Source organism: Typopeltis vanoorti, chromosome 18, assembly GCF_054136105.1.
Source record: "Typopeltis vanoorti isolate ZY-2024b chromosome 18, IOZ_Tvanoo_1.0, whole genome shotgun sequence".
Classification (NCBI taxonomy): Eukaryota; Metazoa; Arthropoda; class Arachnida; order Uropygi; family Thelyphonidae; genus Typopeltis; species Typopeltis vanoorti.
Window position 1 is genome coordinate 51928275 of NC_143566.1, and position 20989 is coordinate 51949263.

At 34.9% G+C, this 20989-nt stretch overlaps 1 protein-coding gene across 1 annotated transcript in view; it reads left to right on the forward strand.

The window, feature by feature from the left end:
* LOC150096670 (serine/threonine-protein kinase Nek8-like) overlaps positions 1 to 20989 on the forward strand; it is a 253264-nt gene that overhangs the window by 55422 nt on the left and 176853 nt on the right. Inside the window, exon 5 of the mRNA XM_090408678.1 lies at positions 692 to 741. Coding sequence (XP_090264804.1) covers positions 692 to 741 — 50 coding nt within the window. The remainder of the gene's footprint in view (positions 1 to 691; positions 742 to 20989) is intronic.

The window sequence follows — 20989 nt, forward strand, 5'->3', positions numbered from 1 at the left end:
TTGATATAAGTACTGACAGATGCGATTCATCTTGTAAACAGATGATATAAACTTACGATATCAATAAATGCAGTACTGTAAGTGTATTTTCAATTCCTTATGATTTTCTTCAATAACATTGTCTTTTCTCTAGCTTACTTTATTGTAAGAATATAGTATATATAGATAATATTCTATTCTATTCCCTCAGTGATACGGCTGGTGAGGGTAGCTATATGCTTACCATACTAGGGAAGTGATTATGAGCAAGGTGGTTTCCCGTTGCTTTCCTTGCCGTACTGTATCCTATGACTGTGTGTTCATAGGATATAGTACGGTTGGCCTGCTTGCAGGATATAAAACCCCAGATAAACTGGTGTATATATTCACACACACATACCATATAAAATGTGTTAATCTTCTGTTTATGTTATTGGTAAGGTATATATATAATAATACTGTTTTGAATATAAGGAATAACAGTAGGCTACTAGATGTCAAGTTTTTTGGAAGCCTAAAGTTACCCACGGATTTTCGAACAATGCAAGAGGTCGGCGCCCCTAACCCCTGCGTTGCTCAAGGGTCAACTGTATAAAGTAACACTTTTTTTTTGAGAAAATATAGTTTTTATTATGTGTAATAAATTGTTGATATGATGATATGTTTTGGAAAAATATATCTTACCAACTTATTGATCTGTTATTGTTTCTAGGTTGTGGGAACTCCATGTTATATATCCCCTGAATTATGTGAAGGGAAAGCGTATCCTTTTAAATATTGTCCTAGATACTGTTTTGAATATAAGGAATAATATTCTGTATAAACTACTTTTGTATGATACTGCTGCTGTTTTATGATATATAGTTCATACAGTTAAATCAACTTCCTTCCAGAAATATCTTTAATTATCCTGAATGTCATTATCATCATCATCGGTATCATCATCATCAAATTCCTGACAAGGGGGTATACAGGGTATTATGATAGTACCACATTAAAAACTTACATGTATAGTAACTTCCTATCAACAATTTTTGTCCAAATCAATCTGTTATCTGTCAAGATCCCAAAATTATCAGATCTTATGTTTCTGTCTTCTAAGGTACTTTTTGCTGTATCAATCCACATATGTCTTGGTCTTCCTCTGGGTCTTTCTCCTGCCAACCTAGCAAAGAACACTTGTTTTGCTAATCTTTTCTCTCCCATTCTGTAAGTGACCATACCACCTGAGATTAGCTCTGAGAACACATTCCTGGATGCTAACAATGTCAAGTTCTTTCCTAATATCCTTGTTTTTTATATGATATTGCCATCTGTTGACACCCTTAATCTTTCTCAAGACTCGTATATCGGTGGTCTTGAGTGTTTTATTTCTAACCCAGCTCTCAGATCTATAAGTTAAAATTGGTTTGAACACTGTCTTGTATTCAGCTAATTTCTCTCATATTTCATATAAATTTATTCGGTGGTCTTGAGTGTTTTATTTCTAACCCAGCTCTCAGATCTATAAGTTAAAATTGGTTTGAACACTGTCTTGTATTCAGCTAATTCCTCTCTTATTTCATATAAATTTATTCAGTTGACTTTCTACCATACCAGCTTTGTTGATTCTGTTGTCTGTTTCCACATTTAATTTACCATCCCCACTAAAAATTGTGCCTAAATAGCTGAAGTATTTTACTTGTTCTATAGGTTCTCCATTCATGATGCAGTTGATATTTTCAATCTTTCTGCCTATTTTTATTGTCATTGTCTTGTTACTGCTGAGTTTCACACCAAATTTCTTACAATAGTTATTCAGTTTAGTCAGGGAATCTTGCAGACTTGTACTGGATTTATTTAGAAGTATAACATCATCTGCATAAAGTAAAGAGCTGAGATGAACATCTCCAATTTTGATATCAGGTTTAATACCACTTTTCTTCATAATGTGATCCATATATCCATATAATGAATAACAGAGGGTATAATGTATATCCTTGTCTGACACCAGATTTAACATCAAACCATCTTCCTATACTTCCTTTAATTCTAACTGCTGACTTACAACTCAAATATTGTACAACTTGCATATCATGCAATACTTACAACTAAGTATTGCATGATATAATCTCCCATTGACACCAAATAACTGTAGCATTTTGAATAGCTTTTTTCTTGACACCTTGTCAAGAAAAATGCCTTTTGCAGGTCTACAAAACAGATCTTTGTTATATACCCATGATTTCTCATCTGTTTGTTGTAAACTGAAAATCTGATCCTGACAGCCTCTATTTTGCTTGAATTCAGCTTGTTCTTCACCAAACTTTCCTTCCATAATCTTTCTCAAGTATACTTGCATTAATCTTACCAAGAATACTTAGTAGGGAAATACCTCTGTTATTCTCAGTCCTTCTAGCCACTGTAAGACTTTTATACCTCCATTCTTGAGCATTTCTGGTTGAATATCATATACTCCAGCTGCTGAAGAACACATGTGATGACAAAGCTGAGACTTCACTCCTATGGTATTCAATATTTCAAACGTGTTCTTCAGTATGTTGTTGAATTAATTTTTCTGTGTGTTCATAGCAAGACGACCAGCAGCAATCACACATAGCCAATAAACACCCAGTTATTGAAGTGTGCTACGTCAAAGTTTTGTAGAACAAAGGCTCAGCTTTGTCATCATATGTGCTCTCTTCAGTTGACTCACAAGACCTTTGCAAATGAGACATCACGTTTTATGGGATAAATCAGAACTATTACACTGTTGCTATGCTTTCTATAAATATTGTTTTTATACTCTGAGTGTTTAGTATTACATAAGAGTTCGATTCCAATTGGTGCAATGACTTTTTTAGAATCTGGAAAATCACTGACTCAAGGCCAAATACAAAAAATATACACATTTAATAAAACTAAAAAAAAGCCAGCCTGGTTGGCTGAGTGGTTAGCGTATCTGCTCTCCAGCCAAAAGGCTGCTGGTTCGAATTCTGCCGTGGTTATGGATGTTTGTGATTGTCTGTGGAAATACTAGTGGTGATGGCAGATGGTGTTGGTGTAGTTAGTGGAGGCAGAGAGTTGTGGAGTGGATGCCCTCCCTCGATGTCTTTGAACTCCCTGGAAGTGTCACGTAATAATAATAAAAAAAACAGTATATACATTTTAAATAAAATTACATAACTACAAAATACTGGTTCCAAGGCTATCTAAAATAAATCTACACTTGAGAGATTTTCTTATCCAAAAATATTAAAATCATTCATTCTCTGACTCATTCTATTACTGGATTGTTTAACATATACTTAGTCATGTCTACCAGACAGAACACCTTGTTTTCACAATAACAAAATGTTTAGTCAGTTTCTTTGTTAGGGCCTTTTTTGAAAATATAAAATTTTCCTCTTCTTTTCCATGGGATGATTTTTTATCAACCTTATGTGTAGCATACAATGTTATTTCTTCCTGTCTCATTGAATTATAAATACTCTTACTTCTTGCAGTTCAGTTTGACCCACAATTTACCAATTTTTGTACCGGAGGCAAAAAAGTTTCTTCTACTACTTCATAAACAACGTATCTAAGTTGAGCTAATTCTGTTACCTATTCCATTAGAAATAACAAATAAGTGTCTTTAAGACAGATGAAACTTTCCATTTAGTGTTTCCTCGAACATTCAAATTAGAATGTCGACTTCAATATCTTCTTTTATAAACTAAACACTTCTTGACAGTCTAAACTTTTCCAGTTTTAAAGACTCGCAGTTCTACAATTCCTTTTCGGAATCTTCTATTAACATTCTTCTGACTGTCACGTAAAACTAAAAAATGTCCTAACAACAAAATTTCTCTGGTCTGCGTTCTTAAATTTCAATTAGCTGAAATCATTAACCAAACATTAGAAATGTTTGGTGAATGATTTGAAATTCTTGGTTCAGAGCTTGTTCACTGGAGCAAATTGTTAGGGCTCTGTGTTTGAGGGTGCTGATGACTTCTAGTTTTTGTGTTGGATCGTGGTATGAATTTTTATGTATGTATTGGCCTATTTGCATAGGTTTGTGGTAGACAGTGAAGGAGAGGCAGCCTGAGGGGTGATGAGTGTGTCTAGAAAAGGAAGAGGGTTGTTTGTGATTTCAATGGTTAATTGGATACGTTACTGTTGTTTGTTCAGGTGGCTTAGGAATGTATGTAATGTTTAGCGGTCGTGGGGCCAAATGGCAAAAATCTCATCAACATATCTGAGCCAGACTTTAAGTTTTAGGCTGGCCAAATCTAGAGTGCTCATTGATTGAAGTCTTCCATAAAAGTTAGCTTTTTTTTGGGGGGGGGGAACCCATGGCCGTACCTTCTTTTTGTAGGTAAAAATTATTTTGCCACACAAAATACCCAGAGCAGAGTACATGGGCAAAGAGGGCCTCGGATGGAAATGTGTTTTGTAAGAAAAGAATAGTATCATTGATCAGAACATTAGTGAAAAGGGCATTCACATCAAAGCTGACTAATAAATCTTTGTCATTCAGTATGATGTTTCTAATCTTGTTTGTGAAGTGTTGTGTATGTTTTATGTAGAAGGGGGAGGGGGAAATGACTTACCAACTCCTTGAATGTGGCTGCTAATTTCTTGCTAAGTGATAATTAGGGCTATTAATTCCTTCAGCTATTGGTTGTAGTGGCATGTGTGTTTTGTATATTTTTGGCAGGTTGTAAATTCTGGGAGCGCGGCCGTAATGCAGTATAAGTTTTTTGGTTGTTTTCTCTGGCCATGTGATCACTGATTTGATTAATTCTGTTTTCTTTTTGATACAGTTTGTAGGGTTGTAATTCACCATTTGGTATGTGTTGTGATCAGATACCAATAGGTTCATTTTATCCAGGTATGCTGTCCGATCAAGGACAACAGTAACTTCATCTGCTTTTGTAATCATGATGTCTGGGTTATTTTTTTAGGGATTTAAGTGCCAAATTTTCTGTTCTGGTTAGGCTGCAAACTTAGTTGTTTATTAGAGTTTAATATGTATGATGTTTCCATTTGTATTTTATTGGCTAAATTGTAGGAGAAGGATTTTAGACCTCTTTCAATGTGATAAAATCTAATTCCTTAACTGACCTTGGCACAAAGGTGTAGTTAGGCCTTTCTCCAGAAGCGAGAGTTGGCAGCATTAAGGTTGTATCTGGATTTTTTTTTTGGCAAAAATTTAGCAGTTACTAAAGCCAGTGTTTTACAACAAAAATCAAAGCTATCTAGTTACTTAAATCCCGATATTTAGGATATTCTAGAGAGGATTACGGACAACTCAGCAAAGCACATGTTACTTAAGAACAAAGAAAATTAATAGCGAAGTTTCAAGCACTAAAACAACAAAAAAGCAACAAACAATCTGACATCATATCCAGCGTTACAGCCAAATACAAATCAACAATACAAGGAGCAGGCAATCACCTATGAGAGAGGTTAGGAGCAACCAACCACCAACAGACCATGGCCAAGTGATCAACAAATCCAGCTACAACCTTAATGCCAGGGAACTCTGGCTTCTGAAGAAAGGTCTGAACTATGCCATTGCACAGAGGTCAGTTAATAAAGTAGATTTTATTTATCACACTGAAAAAGGTATAAAATCCCTCTCTTCCAATTTAGCCAACAAAATACAAATGGAAATATCGTACATATTAAACTCTAATAAACAACTAAGTTGCAACCTAACCAGAACAGAAAAATTGGTACTTAAATCCCTAAAAAATAACCCAGATATCATGATTACAAAAGTAGATGAAGGTAATGCTACTGATATTCTTGATCGGACAGCATACCTGGATAAGATGAACTTATTGGTATCCGACCACAACATGTACCAAATGGTGAATTAACCTTACAAACGTATCATAAAGAAAACAACAAAATTAAGTGACCGCATGGCCAGAGACAAACAAAAAACTTATACTGCATTAAGCCCGTGCTGCCAGAATTTACAGCCTGCCAAAAATACAAAAAAACAAACATGCCACTATGACTGATAGTTGAGGGAATTAACATCCTAATTATCATTAGCAAGAAATTAGCGGGCACTCAAGGAGTTGGTAAGTCATTCCCCCCCCCCCCCATAATTAATCCATCAAATTTTGAGCAAAAATTATTACTATTATTATTCAGGCCTCCATGGAGTCGAAAGACTCATCGTGGGAGGCCCTTCCTAAGAACATAAAGTCTGTCAAGACTCATCGAGGAGAGATCCCCCCTAAGAAACACAACGTCTATCATACCACTCCTTAAACTCATTGACCGTTCTCGCTCTCACCACTCCTCACCCTCTTGCTCACAGTTTCCTTTCGTAACTTCCAGGGATGGCCTCTTGTCATCACTCCTTCCCTCTGTTCAACCAAGCAAAAGAACTCCTCAGTGTCAACCCTGTAACTACCTCTCAACAGTTTAAAAGTCTCAATTATATCACCTCTCCTTCTTCTATCCACCAAACTCTGCAGTCCACCTTCCCTCAGCCAATCCTCGTAACTATCCTTGTACAGTCCTGAAACCGTCTTTGTATTATCCTTTCCACAGTTAATTTACCCCTTCAAATCCTGGAGACCAAATCTGAGAACAATAGTCCAAGTGTGGTCTGATCAGAGACTTATATAACGGAAATAACTGTTTTATCTCTGCAGGTCAGCGTCCTTCTCATTATTGCAGCAATCCTCTGTGTTACCTTCACCACCTTTGCAATATGTCCCCTAAATTTCAGGTTTCTATTAATCATCAGCCCCAGATCTCTTGTCTCCCCTACTTCCTCCAGTTTAAATCCCTCCATAGAGTATGCAGCGTCCCATCGATGTGTCTCAAACCTTAAGACCTTACGTTTTGTTGCATTAAACCGATATCCCCATTCATTTGCCCATCTATCTAGCTTATTCAAATCCTCTTGCAGGGCTACCACATCTGCACTATTACTAATAATCCTTCCTAGCTTCACATCATCTGCAAACAACTGAATATCCCTCTGCAATCCACTGGCAATGTCATTGATATAAAGGTTAAACAATATAGGTCCCAGCACTGAGCCCTGTGGGACCCCACTTGTAACCCTCTGCCTCCTCGAAACTACTCCACCATACACAACTCTCTGATACCTATCAGACAGCCAATCCTGAATCCAGTTGACCAATCTGACATCCAGACCCATGTGCTGCAACTTAAATATCAGCTTATCATGTGGCACCCTGTCAGATGCCTTTGCTAAGTCTAAGAAAATTGCAGTATATGCCTTTCCCTCATCTAATGTTCTTGTAACTTTATTATAAAAGGCTAGCTTATTGCTAAAACAAGAGCGCCCTTTCACAAATCCATGTTGACTCTTACAGATAACATTACCCTCATCTGCCCAATGTTGTATACGGTCCCTCACTACTTTCTCCAGGATCTTAACGACTACAAAAATGATGGATTAATTATTCCAAAAATGTGGAGGACCCATCTTCATATAGCAACCAGAACAACCCCAGACAGAAGAAAATCTCAATACAAAAGGACTGCAGAAATTGTTTAATGTATTTTTTAATTTTTTTTTTCTTTCTCACCAGAGTTCAGGCTTGGATAAATGATTAACCATCCAAACAGCTAGGACATCTATAGATGTCCAGCTAAATCTGGATACGATTCAGCCCACCTGTTGAAAGAACATGAATAAGAAGTGCAATTTGGCGTGATGCCGTTTAGAAGGTGTGATAAACCCTCACACAGAAGAGAACACTTCAATCGAATTATCTCACATTCATAGCTGTGTCTCAGTTGCCTATAACAAGAAACGCAGTTCCTTGTTCTATGCTGGATAACTGGAACTTAGTTACATAGGATAGACTAAAAATAGAGAAATTATTTATATTTTTGTTTTCTCTTTTTATTGTACAATACAATTTTAATGCCTAAACGAAATAAAGATCCTTGCATAATTTCTTCACTTAATTATTGCCTTACCTTGAAGAACCAATTTCATTTTAAATTTTTTGGCGCTATTTTTTTCTAACTGCTTATTCGACAAAACATTTTCTTTGTTATCGAAGAAATTAATTCACGATAATTATTTGAAATATTATTTGAAAAAAAGAAAAAGAAAACCGGCTGACATGTTCCAGATTATCTTATTTTTATTTTTGTTCAAAATCATTGAAATTGAATAATACTTTACAGATTTCCTGAAGGACACACTTGATTGACTTTGCTTTATAGAGAATAACATGAAATTCTTTAATCATATCACTAAATTTTTTTTCTTTATATAGTAATCTACTGGTCTTTGCACTTTCACTTTCTTGGTTTCCTTGTATAATTGGTCATTACAAAATGAAATTAAAAGTTATTCAACAAAACATTTTCTTTGTACTCGAAGAAATTAATTCACAATAATTATTTGAAAAAAAGAAAACCGGCTGACGATGTTCCAGATTATCTTATTTTTATTTTTGTTCAAAATCATTGAAATTGAATAATACCTCACAGATTTCCTGAAGGATGTACTTGATCGACTTTGCTTTATAGAGAATAACATGAAATTCTTTAATCATATCACTAAATTTTTTTACTTTATATAGTAATCTACTGGTCTTTGCACTTTCACTTTCTTGGTTTCCTTGTATAATTGATCATTACAAAATGAAATTAAGAGTTATGATTTAAATTTATATGTTTATATTTTCTGCATAATTCAGATATTATGCTCCAATTTTTAAAGTAAGCGATACTTTTACTTATATTCTATCATTCAAAATATGTATATGCAAATACATCAAATGTGAAATTTCATTTCCATGTTTTTTAAATAGAATTAAACTTTATTTCGCTTTTGGTAGTTTAACCCCCCTCCCCCTGCATCACTATCACACATCCAGAAACAGTTATGAAACATAGGTATAGTTTTTATTTAATTTGTTATTTTTCTCTAGTAATTGTTCCACATAACTTTAATTTTTTGATACAGAAACTAGGTGGTGATTATTATAAATTAGCAAATTATAAATCAGAAATTATACATATTATTTCTTGATTATTATAAATCAGGAAATTATGTGATATTGGGTAATAGGGGAAATTAATATTTAAAATCACTGTCCTCCTACAAATGCAATATCAGAATAAAGGAAGATGTAAAAAATCAAACAAGAAATTGCTGCTTGTAAATAATTCAGATATTGCTTGAGGCTCTTTAGTTTGCTGCCTACTGGCATGTTCTATTGTTCTGTTGGCTAGCATAAAGGTTAGTCTGTTCCACTATGAAGGAAAGAATATCATCGTCTAAAAATAGACGGAAAGAGCTTAAAATGTTGCTGGAGTCAAAGTCTTCAGTAATTCCTGGCTTACCTATGAAGGGAAACCATGGACAAGCTGGTGTACGTTCAGTGGCGATCATCCATTTTCTGAACGAAGACACATCTAAAGTACAGGAAGAATCGCTATCTTCAGAGCTAGAAAGATTTCTCTCCTCATAGGTAGAACAAGAGCTGCTCGAAAGGCAAAGGCTTCAACTTTTCTGCATCTCACAAAGTTTCCTTTCCTTACCCTGAATGTTACTGCTACTGCTGCTTGCCATCTCGTAAATGAATTGTGTCTTGGATATACTTAATAGCATTCCTTTCTGCCCAGTAATAAGCTATAAGCTAAAGGAGATTACTAACCCTGAGAAACAGAACAATAGAACATGCCAGTAGGCAGCAAACTAAAGAGCCTCAAGCAATATCTGAATTATTTACAAGCAGCAATTTCTTGTTTGATTTTTTACATCTTCCTTTATTCTGATATTGCATTTGTAGGAGGACAGTGATTTTAAATATTAATTTCCCCTATTACCCAATATCACATAATTTCCTGATTTATAATAATCAAGAAATAATATGTATAATTTCTGATTTATAATTTGCTAATTTATAATAATCACCACCTAGTTTCTGTATCAAAAAATTAAAGTTATGTGGAACAATTACTAGAGAAAAATAACAAATTAAATAAAAACTATACCTATGTTTCATAACTGTTTCTGGATGTGTGATAGTGATGCAGGGGGAGGGGGGTTAAACTACCAAAAGCGAAATAAAGTTTAATTCTATTTAAAAAACATGGAAATGAAATTTCACATTTGATGTATTTGCATATACATATTTTGAATGATAGAATATAAGTAAAAGTATCGCTTACTTTAAAAATTGGAGCATAATATCTGAATTATGCAGAAAATATAAACATATAAATTTAAATCATAACTCTTAATTTCATTTTGTAATGATCAATTATACAAGGAAACCAAGAAAGTGAAAGTTCAAAGACCAGTAGATTACTATATAAAGTAAAAAAATTTAGTGATATGATTAAAGAATTTCATGTTATTCTCTATAAAGCAAAGTCGATCAAGTACATCCTTCAGGAAATCTGTGAGGTATTATTCAATTTCAATGATTTTGAACAAAAATAAAAATAAGATAATCTGGAACATCGTCAGCTGGTTTTCTTTTTTTCAAATAATTATCGTGAATTAATTTCTTCGAGTACAAAGAAAATGTTTTGTTGAATAACTTTTAATTTCATTTTGTAATGACCAATTATACAAGGAAACCAAGAAAGTGAAAGTGCAAAGACCAGTAGATTACTATATAAAGAAAAAAAATTTAGTGATATGATTAAAGAATTTCATGTTATTCTCTATAAAGCAAAGTCAATCAAGTGTGTCCTTCAGGAAATCTGTAAAGTATTATTCAATTTCAATGATTTTGAACAAAAATAAAAATAAGATAATCTGGAACATGTCAGCCGGTTTTCTTTTTCTTTTTTTCAAATAATATTTCAAATAATTATCGTGAATTAATTTCTTCGATAACAAAGAAAATGTTTTGTCGAATAAGCAGTTAGAAAAAAATAGCGCCAAAAAATTTAAAATGAAATTGGTTCTTCAAGGTAAGGCAATAATTAAGTGAAGAAATTATGCAAGGATCTTTATTTCGTTTAGGCATTAAAATTGTATTGTACAATAAAAAGAGAAAACAAAAATATAAATAATTTCTCTATTTTTAGTCTATCCTATGTAACTAAGTTCCAGTTATCCAGCATAGAACAAGGAACTGCGTTTCTTGTTATAGGCAACTGAGACACAGCTATGAATGTGAGATAATTCGATTGAAGTGTTCTCTTCTGTGTGAGGGTTTATCACACCTTCTAAACGGCATCACGCCAAATTGCACTTCTTATTCATGTTCTTTCAACAGGTGGGCTGAATCGTATCCAGATTTAGCTGGACATCTATAGATGTCCTAGCTGTTTGGATGGTTAATCATTTATCCAAGCCTGAACTCTGGTGAGAAAGAAAAAAAAAATTAAAAAATACATTAAACAATTTCTGCAGTCCTTTTGTATTGAGATTTTCTTCTGTCTGGGGTTGTTCTGGTTGCTATATGAAGATGGGTCCTCCACATTTTTGGAATAATTAATCCATCATTTTTGTAGTCGTTAAGATCCTGGAGAAAGTAGTGAGGGACCGTATACAACATTGGGCAGATGAGGGTAATGTTATCTGTAAGAGTCAACATGGATTTGTGAAAGGGCGCTCTTGTTTTAGCAATAAGCTAGCCTTTTATAATAAAGTTACAAGAACATTAGATGAGGGAAAGGCATATACTGCAATTTTCTTAGACTTAGCAAAGGCATCTGACAGGGTGCCACATGATAAGCTGATATTTAAGTTCTTGTTATTACTTGATTTTAAAAAAACAAAAAACGTTTTTTTAATGAACTTTTTTGATGTTCACAATACCAACAAATGAACATGTTTTTTGTAATTTCTTATAGTTTGGGCTTTAAACTGTTAGTTCTCTTTACCCCTGAAGATGTTAGTCTGACGACTAACTAAACAAGTACTAAAAAACAAACCTGACGTGTTTAGTTAGTCGTCAGACTAACATCTTCAGGGGTAAAGAGAACTAACAGTTTAAAGCCCAAACTATAAGAAATTACAAAAAACATGTTCATTTGTTGGTATTGTGAACATCAAAAAAGTTCATTAAAAAAACGAATAATAGATCTATACAACTGTTAATACATGTTAGCTGGAAACAATGCTATTTGATTATTAAAACACTTAAAGAATAGAACAACGTAGTTAAGAATATAAATTAAATTAAACTTTAATAAATATTTTCCGATATTTCGGCAATGTCACATTGCCATTTTCTAAAGGAACTTACAAAAAAGTTACATGCACGTAGGCATTACAACACAGAAACTGGGAATGAAAAGATGAAGCTATTGTTCTCCTAACAGTCCTGATGGTGCCCTCTAGCGGACTAAGTAGGTGTTCTTGGCCGTTGGGATGAAGGTCTGCAGATGTGGGCCTCCCAAATTTGGGGCAGTCGCATACACCCAAATTTGTTGAGGTTTGGAGAATTTCTCAGGGCTGAGGCTGATTCCATAAAGAGTCTTTCAAATTTGTATTTGCTACGGTGTATCACTGTAGCTTTCTTCCACCGTATTCTGTGGCATGTATCCAGAGCATGGTCTGCAAGCCCAGAATGACTGTATTTGTGAAAACGGATGTAGTCCTTGTGTTCCGAAATTCTGATATTCGCTGTCGTCCCTGTTTGGCCAAAGTAAGGCAGTTTACTGCAAGGGACCTGGTAAACACCAGGTAGGTCTAGGGGAAGTGGTTGGTCTTTAGTACATCTGCAGACCTTCAGCCCAACGGCCAAGACTACCTACTTAGCTCGCTAGAGGGCACCATCAGGACTGTTAGGAGAACAATAGCTTCATCTTTTCATTCCCAGTTTCTGTGTTGTAGTGCCTACGTGCACGTAACTTTTTTGTAAGTTCCTTTAGAAAATGGCAATGTGACATTGCCGAAATATCGGAAAATATTTATTAAAGTTTAATTTAATTTATATTCTTAACTACGTTGTTCTATTCCTTAAGTGTTTTAATAATGCATAACCAAGTATAAGCCTGTCTACGAGAATGCTATTTGATGTCACGTTCTGTTCACTCTGTCCGAGGTCTCAACTGGGTAAATTTTTAATAAACGCTGACCAAACTTGATTTAAAATCAAACCTTGATTTTTTTGCATTGCATAGGAATTTTAATCATATTTGCTGCCTCTTTGAATTTTCTTGTGAAACAGTTTTTAACAATGTAGGACTATTGTTTGTTCTGTCCCAGAGTACATCATGATCAGTAGAAGCTGTGTGAAATGCCAAGCCAGACTTATGTACAGATGCCACAGGAACAGTGAATATTATAAACTCCTGGTTTTTTCATTGGGTGATGTGGAGGTTTCAGAGGATGAAGAGATTTTGATATTTTTTTTCAAGTGGCAGGAAAGTCACTTTTATGTTGTACTTGTAGAGAAGTTTGGCTAATTTATCTGTTACATTCTTGATATAAGGAAGGGTGAGTGCATTCTTGAAGTCTTGTATATTTAAGTTTCTTGTAGGTGCTGTATTGAGAATTTTCTTAATTGTCTTAGTTTTGAAACCATTCAGTTGTATCTGTGTTAAGTGTTGTATTTCTTCTTTCCACTTTTCTTCTGTACTGGGGATGCTGTATGTTTTATCCTTGAAGGTTTTTATGAGGCCTATTTTTTGCTTGGGATGGTGGTGTGAGGTAGCATGAAGGAATCTTCCTGTGTTTGTTGGTTTTCTATAAATGGAGAACGATAATCTGTTTTTTCTTTCATTTATTTCTATAAGGATGTCTAGAAAGGAAGTTTTTTATTTTCTTCTAGTTCCAGAGTAAATTTTATGTTAAGTTGTAAGTTATTAAGATAGTCTTTTAATGCAGTCAGTTCTAGTGCTGTTCCTGGTCAAATGATGAAGATATCATCCACATAGCAGAGCCAAATTTTTGGTTTGATGTGCCAGTTTTGTAGAGCATTATTTTCAAAATTTTCCGTATAGAGGTTTGCTAGAGCTGATGAGAGGGTTGAACCCATTGCTAGTCCTTTTTGTTCCCAGAGTTTGTCTTGGTAAAGGAAGAACATGTTTCTTATGTCATGTTCGTAGAGCTGTACAATGTCTGGTGGGAAGAGATTTTCTAGGATGTTTTCATTTCTTGGAATCTTTTGTGAAAGGCTGACCACATTTAAACTCGCTAATATGTCTGAAAGATCGATGTGTATATCTTTTACTTTCTCTATGAAGTCTGTGCTGTTCTTAATGAATGATGGTGTTTTTCCTATATGTGGTAAAATCAAGTTTGTAAGGTGCTTTGTTACACAGCATTAGATAGAGACTCCACTTGGCGAACTCACAACAAAACCAATGAAATTATATACCAAATTGGTCTGAGGAACTAAAAAGAAATTTACAATCAAAACACCCACTAGTTCCTAGAATATAGGGGGTTCCCAAAATTCATAAACGAGATATACCATTAAGACCGATAGTAGATGGAAGAGACTGTCCTACTTCAAATCTGGCAAAGCCAGATTTGAGGTAGGCATAGATTTTAGCTTTTGGTGGATGAATGTCTGCTCAGACATTTTTTTCCAAAACAAGAAGGTCTCATCCATATTAAATATTTGCTGTGGCAAATAATTTTCCCCCATAATAATTTTATTCAATTTCTTCACAAACTCTGTGACAGGCTTCTCATTGGCACTTGCAGATTCACCATACATTTTCACATTATGCAGCACAAAACTCTGCTTGAATCTCATGAATCAACCGGAAGAAGCGTTGAATCAATAGTCATAATCAGGCCCTGCTTTCTCCTTCAACATGTTGAAGAGATTTAGTGCCTTAGTGGTTATGGTTCTAGTGTTAAGGGGTATGTGCTTTTGGTTCAGGTCTTCTATCCATGATGCAAGTAGCTTTTTCATATCACTTTGTCGGTGATATTGAATAGGATCTTGTCGTTGCTTCTTCACCATTGTCGATTTAATGGAAGCAGATACTTTCACAGCCTCTACGATTTTATTCTTATTTTTCAAAATGGTTGTCGTTGTAGAATGAGACCATCCGAAGTCATGCGATCACATTGACGGATTTACCAGCTTTATGTTGCTTTATAATTTGCGACTTCTTTTCACTAGATTTTTTTTGATTGGGCGTGCAGGGGAACATGTTGCACAAAATATCATGAAATATTTAAAGATAAACACACAGATAACTTATTTCTCAAACACAAATACATAATCAACAGTGGAACTGTTGAAGACATGTGCCGATTGTCAACTGAACTTGCTACTGAATGCTCTGTTGCCAATGCACATAATGCATTGTTACTAAATATAAACCTTTTTACTTTACGCTCACTTGAGTCTTGTTTGAAAGTATAGTTGAAAATGTTATTTATTCCCTTATGGGATCACGGACATATCTTCGAACAGATGTAAGTCGAGGGATGACTCTATATATTTTTCCCACACACAAAAAGCAGAGGGCAGGGTCAGGAATACAGGAATCTGTATTTAAGTTTTGTAGATTTGGAAAAGGCATATAACAAGGTGCCAAGAGGAAAGCTCTTTAAAATGCTATGGTTATATGGGATAAATGGGACATTATATTAAGCCATACTTAGTCTATGTTTGAGTTTTAAGTCAGGTGTTAAAATTTGAGGAGTTAGAGGAAGATGGTTTGATCTTAAATCAGGTGTGAGACAACGGTGTACATTATCTTCACTGTTTACATGGGTTATCGTATGAAGTAAAGTGGTATTAAACCTGATATCAAAATTGGAGATGTTAATCTCAGCTCTTTACTTTATGCAGATGATGTTATACTTCTAAATAAATTCAGTACAAGTCTGTGAGATTCCCTGAACTTAGCTGAATAACGGTTGTGATAAATTTAGTATGAACTCAATTTATTTTCAGTAATAAAAAAGTCAGAGACATTCAAAGGATCAACTGTATTCTGAATAGTGAATCTACAGATATTCCAGCGAACCTTCCAGCTATTTAGGCACAATTTTTAGTGACAATGCCAAATTAAATATGGAAATAGACAACAGAATTATCAAAGCCAGTATGGTAGGAAGTTAACTGAATAAATTTATACAGAATGAGAGAGAAATTAGAAATGGATCTGAGAGTTGAGTTAAAAATAAAACGTGATCAAAGACCGGAGACAATAGATATGAGAGTTCACAGAATGATTAAGGGAGTGAGCAAATGGCATGAATGGGAGTACCATATTAAAAATGAGGATGTTAGGAAAGAACCTGCCATTGTTAGCAGAGTTAATCTCAGGTGGTATAGTTACTTAAACAGAATGGGAAAAGAAAGATTAGTAAAAGAAATGTTCTTTGGCAGGTTGGCAAGAAGAAGACCTAGAGAAGGAGCAAGATTTAGGTCTATCGATATACAGGGTGATTCAAAAAGATGAACTCAATTTCGTACTTCTATACATTATATGTGAATGATCTACGTAATGTTTGAAAGAGGGGGGTCCTAAAGTTTAAAGTACTACCGCTAGAACGCTTGCCTATCTCACAGCCGTGCATGAATGTCAGTTGTGAGCAAAATGGCTACTATGCAGCGCAAAATTTTTTGCGTTCGTGAGCTCATTAAAATCGAGTCGACAACTGCAGTGCAGCGGACGTTTTGTCGTCATTTCAATGTTAAACCTCCAACGAGGAAGAGCATTCGTCGGAATTATCAATTTGAGCAAACAGGTTGTCTGTGTAAGGGAAAAAGCTCAGGCAGACCATGAGATGAATTCAGCTACCATCTTGATGTTATCCGTGCAGCCAGGCGGGGGGGGGGGGCACATTGAACATCTATGAACTTTATTTTGAGTGTAATCAAATATACTTTACATCATATTTGTCACTAGTTCTATGTTTGATATATAGACTTACAAAATTCAAAATTGAGTCCATCTTTTTGAATCACCCTGTAATAAAATGTGCCTCAGAATAGAGAAATATAAGATCTGATAATATTGGAGTCCTGACATATAACAGATTAATTTGGAGGAAAATTGTTGGTTGGAAATTAGTAACTAACTATGTTACTTTTTCATGTAATACTGTCATTATATTCTGTACATTCCCTGAGGCTACACATCAGAAATTTTATGATGATGTATATTGATAACAGTTGTACTATAGATATTTTGTCTTTCCTTATTTTTATCATAAAATGGTCCTGTTGAAACAAAATTGAGACAAGTTGATATGAGAAGTCTTAAATATCAAATTTCATTAAATTCCACCCAGCAAGAGAGGAATTATTATTTTGAATCATTTTGTCAATAAAGATGTTTTATTGTATAGCAATGATGTCGGAAAAAGTTGAAAAAAAAAGTTTTAAATCTGAGACTGAAAATTTCACTATACAACAGTATGTTAGTGATATTTTTACCAAACATGCATCATATCTAATGCTTTTATATTCATCCCTTATATCCAGAGCTCATCTGAAAAGAAGCCAAAGGGCTTAATAAATAAGCTCTACACTACATTCAAACCATGTATTAAACTAGTAATCCTCATTCTCTCACCTAAGGATAAATTTCATTCTTTATCACATCCAGAAGTCTAGACATTTTGTTTTGCTAATTTTACCACTGGAAATATTCCAGTTGACGCTGAAACTTAAGTTACTTCATAAATTTTAATAGCATTTCTCAATACCAAATTTCACTTGAAAGTTAGTGTGTTACACTACATTATCTCATTTCATAAACTGCAAGCTTATTTGGGTTCAAGAGACCTTTAACCAGAAGACCTGAACAAATTATTTAAAATATATGAATAGTGATTGATTTCTCTCCAGATTTTTCGTGGCATTGTAGGTATGTGCTAGTGGAGATATCTTTAGGATAAATACCAGTATAGAAAAAAGAGAATGACTGTGAAAAGGCAGTACAAAACAGAAATCAGGTCTGGATCAGAGTCCAAAAATACCACTAGGACTATGGGATTCCTTTTTATTGATCAGTATTCTTCTTCATCATCATCATCAAATTCCTGCCATGTACCCTCAAGGGGTGTAAAGTATATGACAGTACTACATGAAAAAATTACATCATTACTAACTTCCTATCTACAATTTTCCTCCAAATCAGTCTATTACTTGTCAAGACTCCAACATTATCAGATCTTATATTTCTATTGTCGAAGGCACTTTGTACCGTATCAATCCACCTACATCTTGGTCTTCCTCTGGGTCGTTTTCCTGCCAACCTGGCAGAGAACACTTGTTTTGCTAATCTTTCCTCTCCCATTCTATTTAAGTGACCATACCACCTGAGATTAGCTCTGCTAATGCATTCCTGGATGCTGACAATGTCAAGATCTTTCCTAATATCTTCATTTTTAATATGATATTGACATTGAATGCCATCTGTTCACGCCTCTAATCTTTCTCAGGCCTCTCATATCTGCGGTCTCTAGTCTTTGGTCAAGTGTTTTACTTCTGACCCAGCTCTCAGATCCATAAGTTAAAACTGGTTTGAACACTGTCTTGTATACAGCTAATTTAGTGTTCCGACTAATTTCCTCTCTTATTCCATATGAATTTATTCAATTGACTTCCCACCATACCAGCTTTGCTGATTCTGTTGTCTATTTCTATATTTAATTTACCATCTTCAGTAAAAATCGTGCCTAAGTAGCTTAAATGTTTTACTTGTTCCACAGGTTTTCCATTCACAACACAGTTGACATTTTCAATGATTCTGCCTATTTTTATTGTCTTTGTCTTTTTATTGCTGGCCTTCATACCATATCTATTACAACAGCAATTGAGTTTAGTCAGAGAATCTTGCAGACTTGTAGCAGATTTATTTAGAAGTATAACATTATCTGCATAAAGCAAAGAGCTGACATTAACATCTCCAATTTTTGATATCAGTTTTAATACTATTTTCCTTCATAATGTGATCCATATAGATAACAAATAACAGAGGGGACAATGTACATCCTTGTCTCACACCAGATTTAACATTAAACCATCTTCCTGTACTTCCTTCAATTCTAACTGCTGACTTACAACTCAAATAAAGACAAAGTATTGCTTGATATAATGCCCCATAGACACCATATAACTGCAGCGTATTGAATAGCTTCTCTCTTGGCACCTTGTCATATGCCTTTTCCAAATCGACAAAACTTCAATACAGATCTTTGTTATATTCCCATGCTTTCTCGACTATTTGTCATAAAGTGAAGATTTGATCCTGACAGCCTCTATTTGGCCTGAATCCAGCTTGTTCTTCACCAAGCTTTTCTTCCACAATTCTTCTCGACCGTTTCTCAAGTATACTTGCATAGATCTTGCCAGGAACACTCAGTAGGGAAATACCTCTGTAATTCTCACATGCAGTTTTATTTCCCTTTTTATATATGGGTACTATGAGAGCTCTACTCCAGTCATCAGGAATTCGTCACTCTGTCCAGGCTTTCTGAACTATGCAGGGCAGCCACTGTAAGACTCTTATACCACCATACTTCAGCGTTTCTGGTCGAATATCATCTACTCCTGCTGCCTTTCCACATTTCAAGCCTTTGATGGCTTTTTCTACTTCAAGTATGGATATGTATCCCTGACTGCATGCCTGGTCAGTGTTTTTTACCACTGTGCTGTCATCACTGCTTGTTTCATTTAGCAGTTTTTCAAAGTAATTACTCCATACTTCAAGGATATCTTTTTCTCCTGTTTTCATGTCACCTTTATCATCTCTAACTCCTTTTACAGCACTCTTTCCTCCATTCCCAAGCTTCTTCAACAACCTTCAGAATATTTTGCCACCTTCTTGATATTTATTTTCTGTATTCTTGCCAAAGTCCTCCCATGACTTTTGTTTAGCTAGGTTTTACACACTGTTTAGCTTTCTTACATTTGTCTCTATATTCTGTAAGAGTAAAAGCTGACTTATTTGCCAGGAACTTTTGATATGCTTTCTTCTTTTCCTTCACTGCCTCTTTAACTTCCTGCATCCACCGGGGAGTTCTGATTTTTTTATCCTTGCACACAACCTCACCACATGCCTGTCTGGCAGAATCAATAAATGTTTTCTTCAGAGTTTGCCACTGAATCTCAAGGTTTGATTCCTGTTCTCAAACTCTTTCATTTTCTTTTCAATAATCTTTCTGTATTTTAGTCTACAGTTCACATCTGAGAGCTGCTCAACTTTTATTCGCTTTAAAACTTTCTTACATGTTATTCTTTTCAATATGAAATTCAATTTTATCCTGCTCAGACTAAATAAGGATCACTTCCAATTTCAAATCCTCTGTTCACTCTGGTGTCCTGCACCAGGGAGAAAACATCACTATCAACAATAACATAGTCAATGAGACTTTTCTTATTCCTAGCCTCTTCTCTGCATGTGAATTTGTGCACATTTTTATGTTGGAACATGGTGTTAGTAATAACCACTCCATGTCCTGAGCAGAAATCCAACAGATTTTTGACATTATTATTAGCTTTGCTCTTTTCTCCAAATTTTCCCAAAATATTTTTGTATGTCTCCCAATCATTTCCTACTCTGCTATTTAGATTCCCAACAAGGACCAACTTTTCCTTTTTCATTGTGTCAGTTGCTTTTTCTAAAGCCTCAAAAAATTCCTCCACTTCTACCTTAGTAGAACCTTCTGTGGGACCATAGGCACAAATAAGTCTCATTGTCCAGTTCTCCATTCTCATATTTGCCCACATTACTCTACTTGAGACTGACTGCCATTCAAGAAGATTAGCCTCGTATTTTGTGTTGAATACTATGGCTACTCCTTCTTTTCCTTGATTGTCATTGCCTGAATATAACATTTTGTATTTATTGCTCAGAAAGATCTCACCAGTTTTGGTCTTTTTTGTTTCAGTCACCCCTATTATGTCGATCTGGTAATTATCTAATTCCTCAACTAGCTCCATTTCTTTGCTGTTCAGGCTTCTTATGTTAATAGTACCGATCTTTAACTCTGGTGATGTTTAGTTGGGGTTTGTTTTCAGATTTGTTCCAGTAGCTGACTTTTCGCTGTTCGCCCTGGTTCCCTGGCAAAAACAACGAGGGCCTTGTTTAACCGGGCGACGCCCCAGCCGGCATAAAATTTTGTCATGTTGTA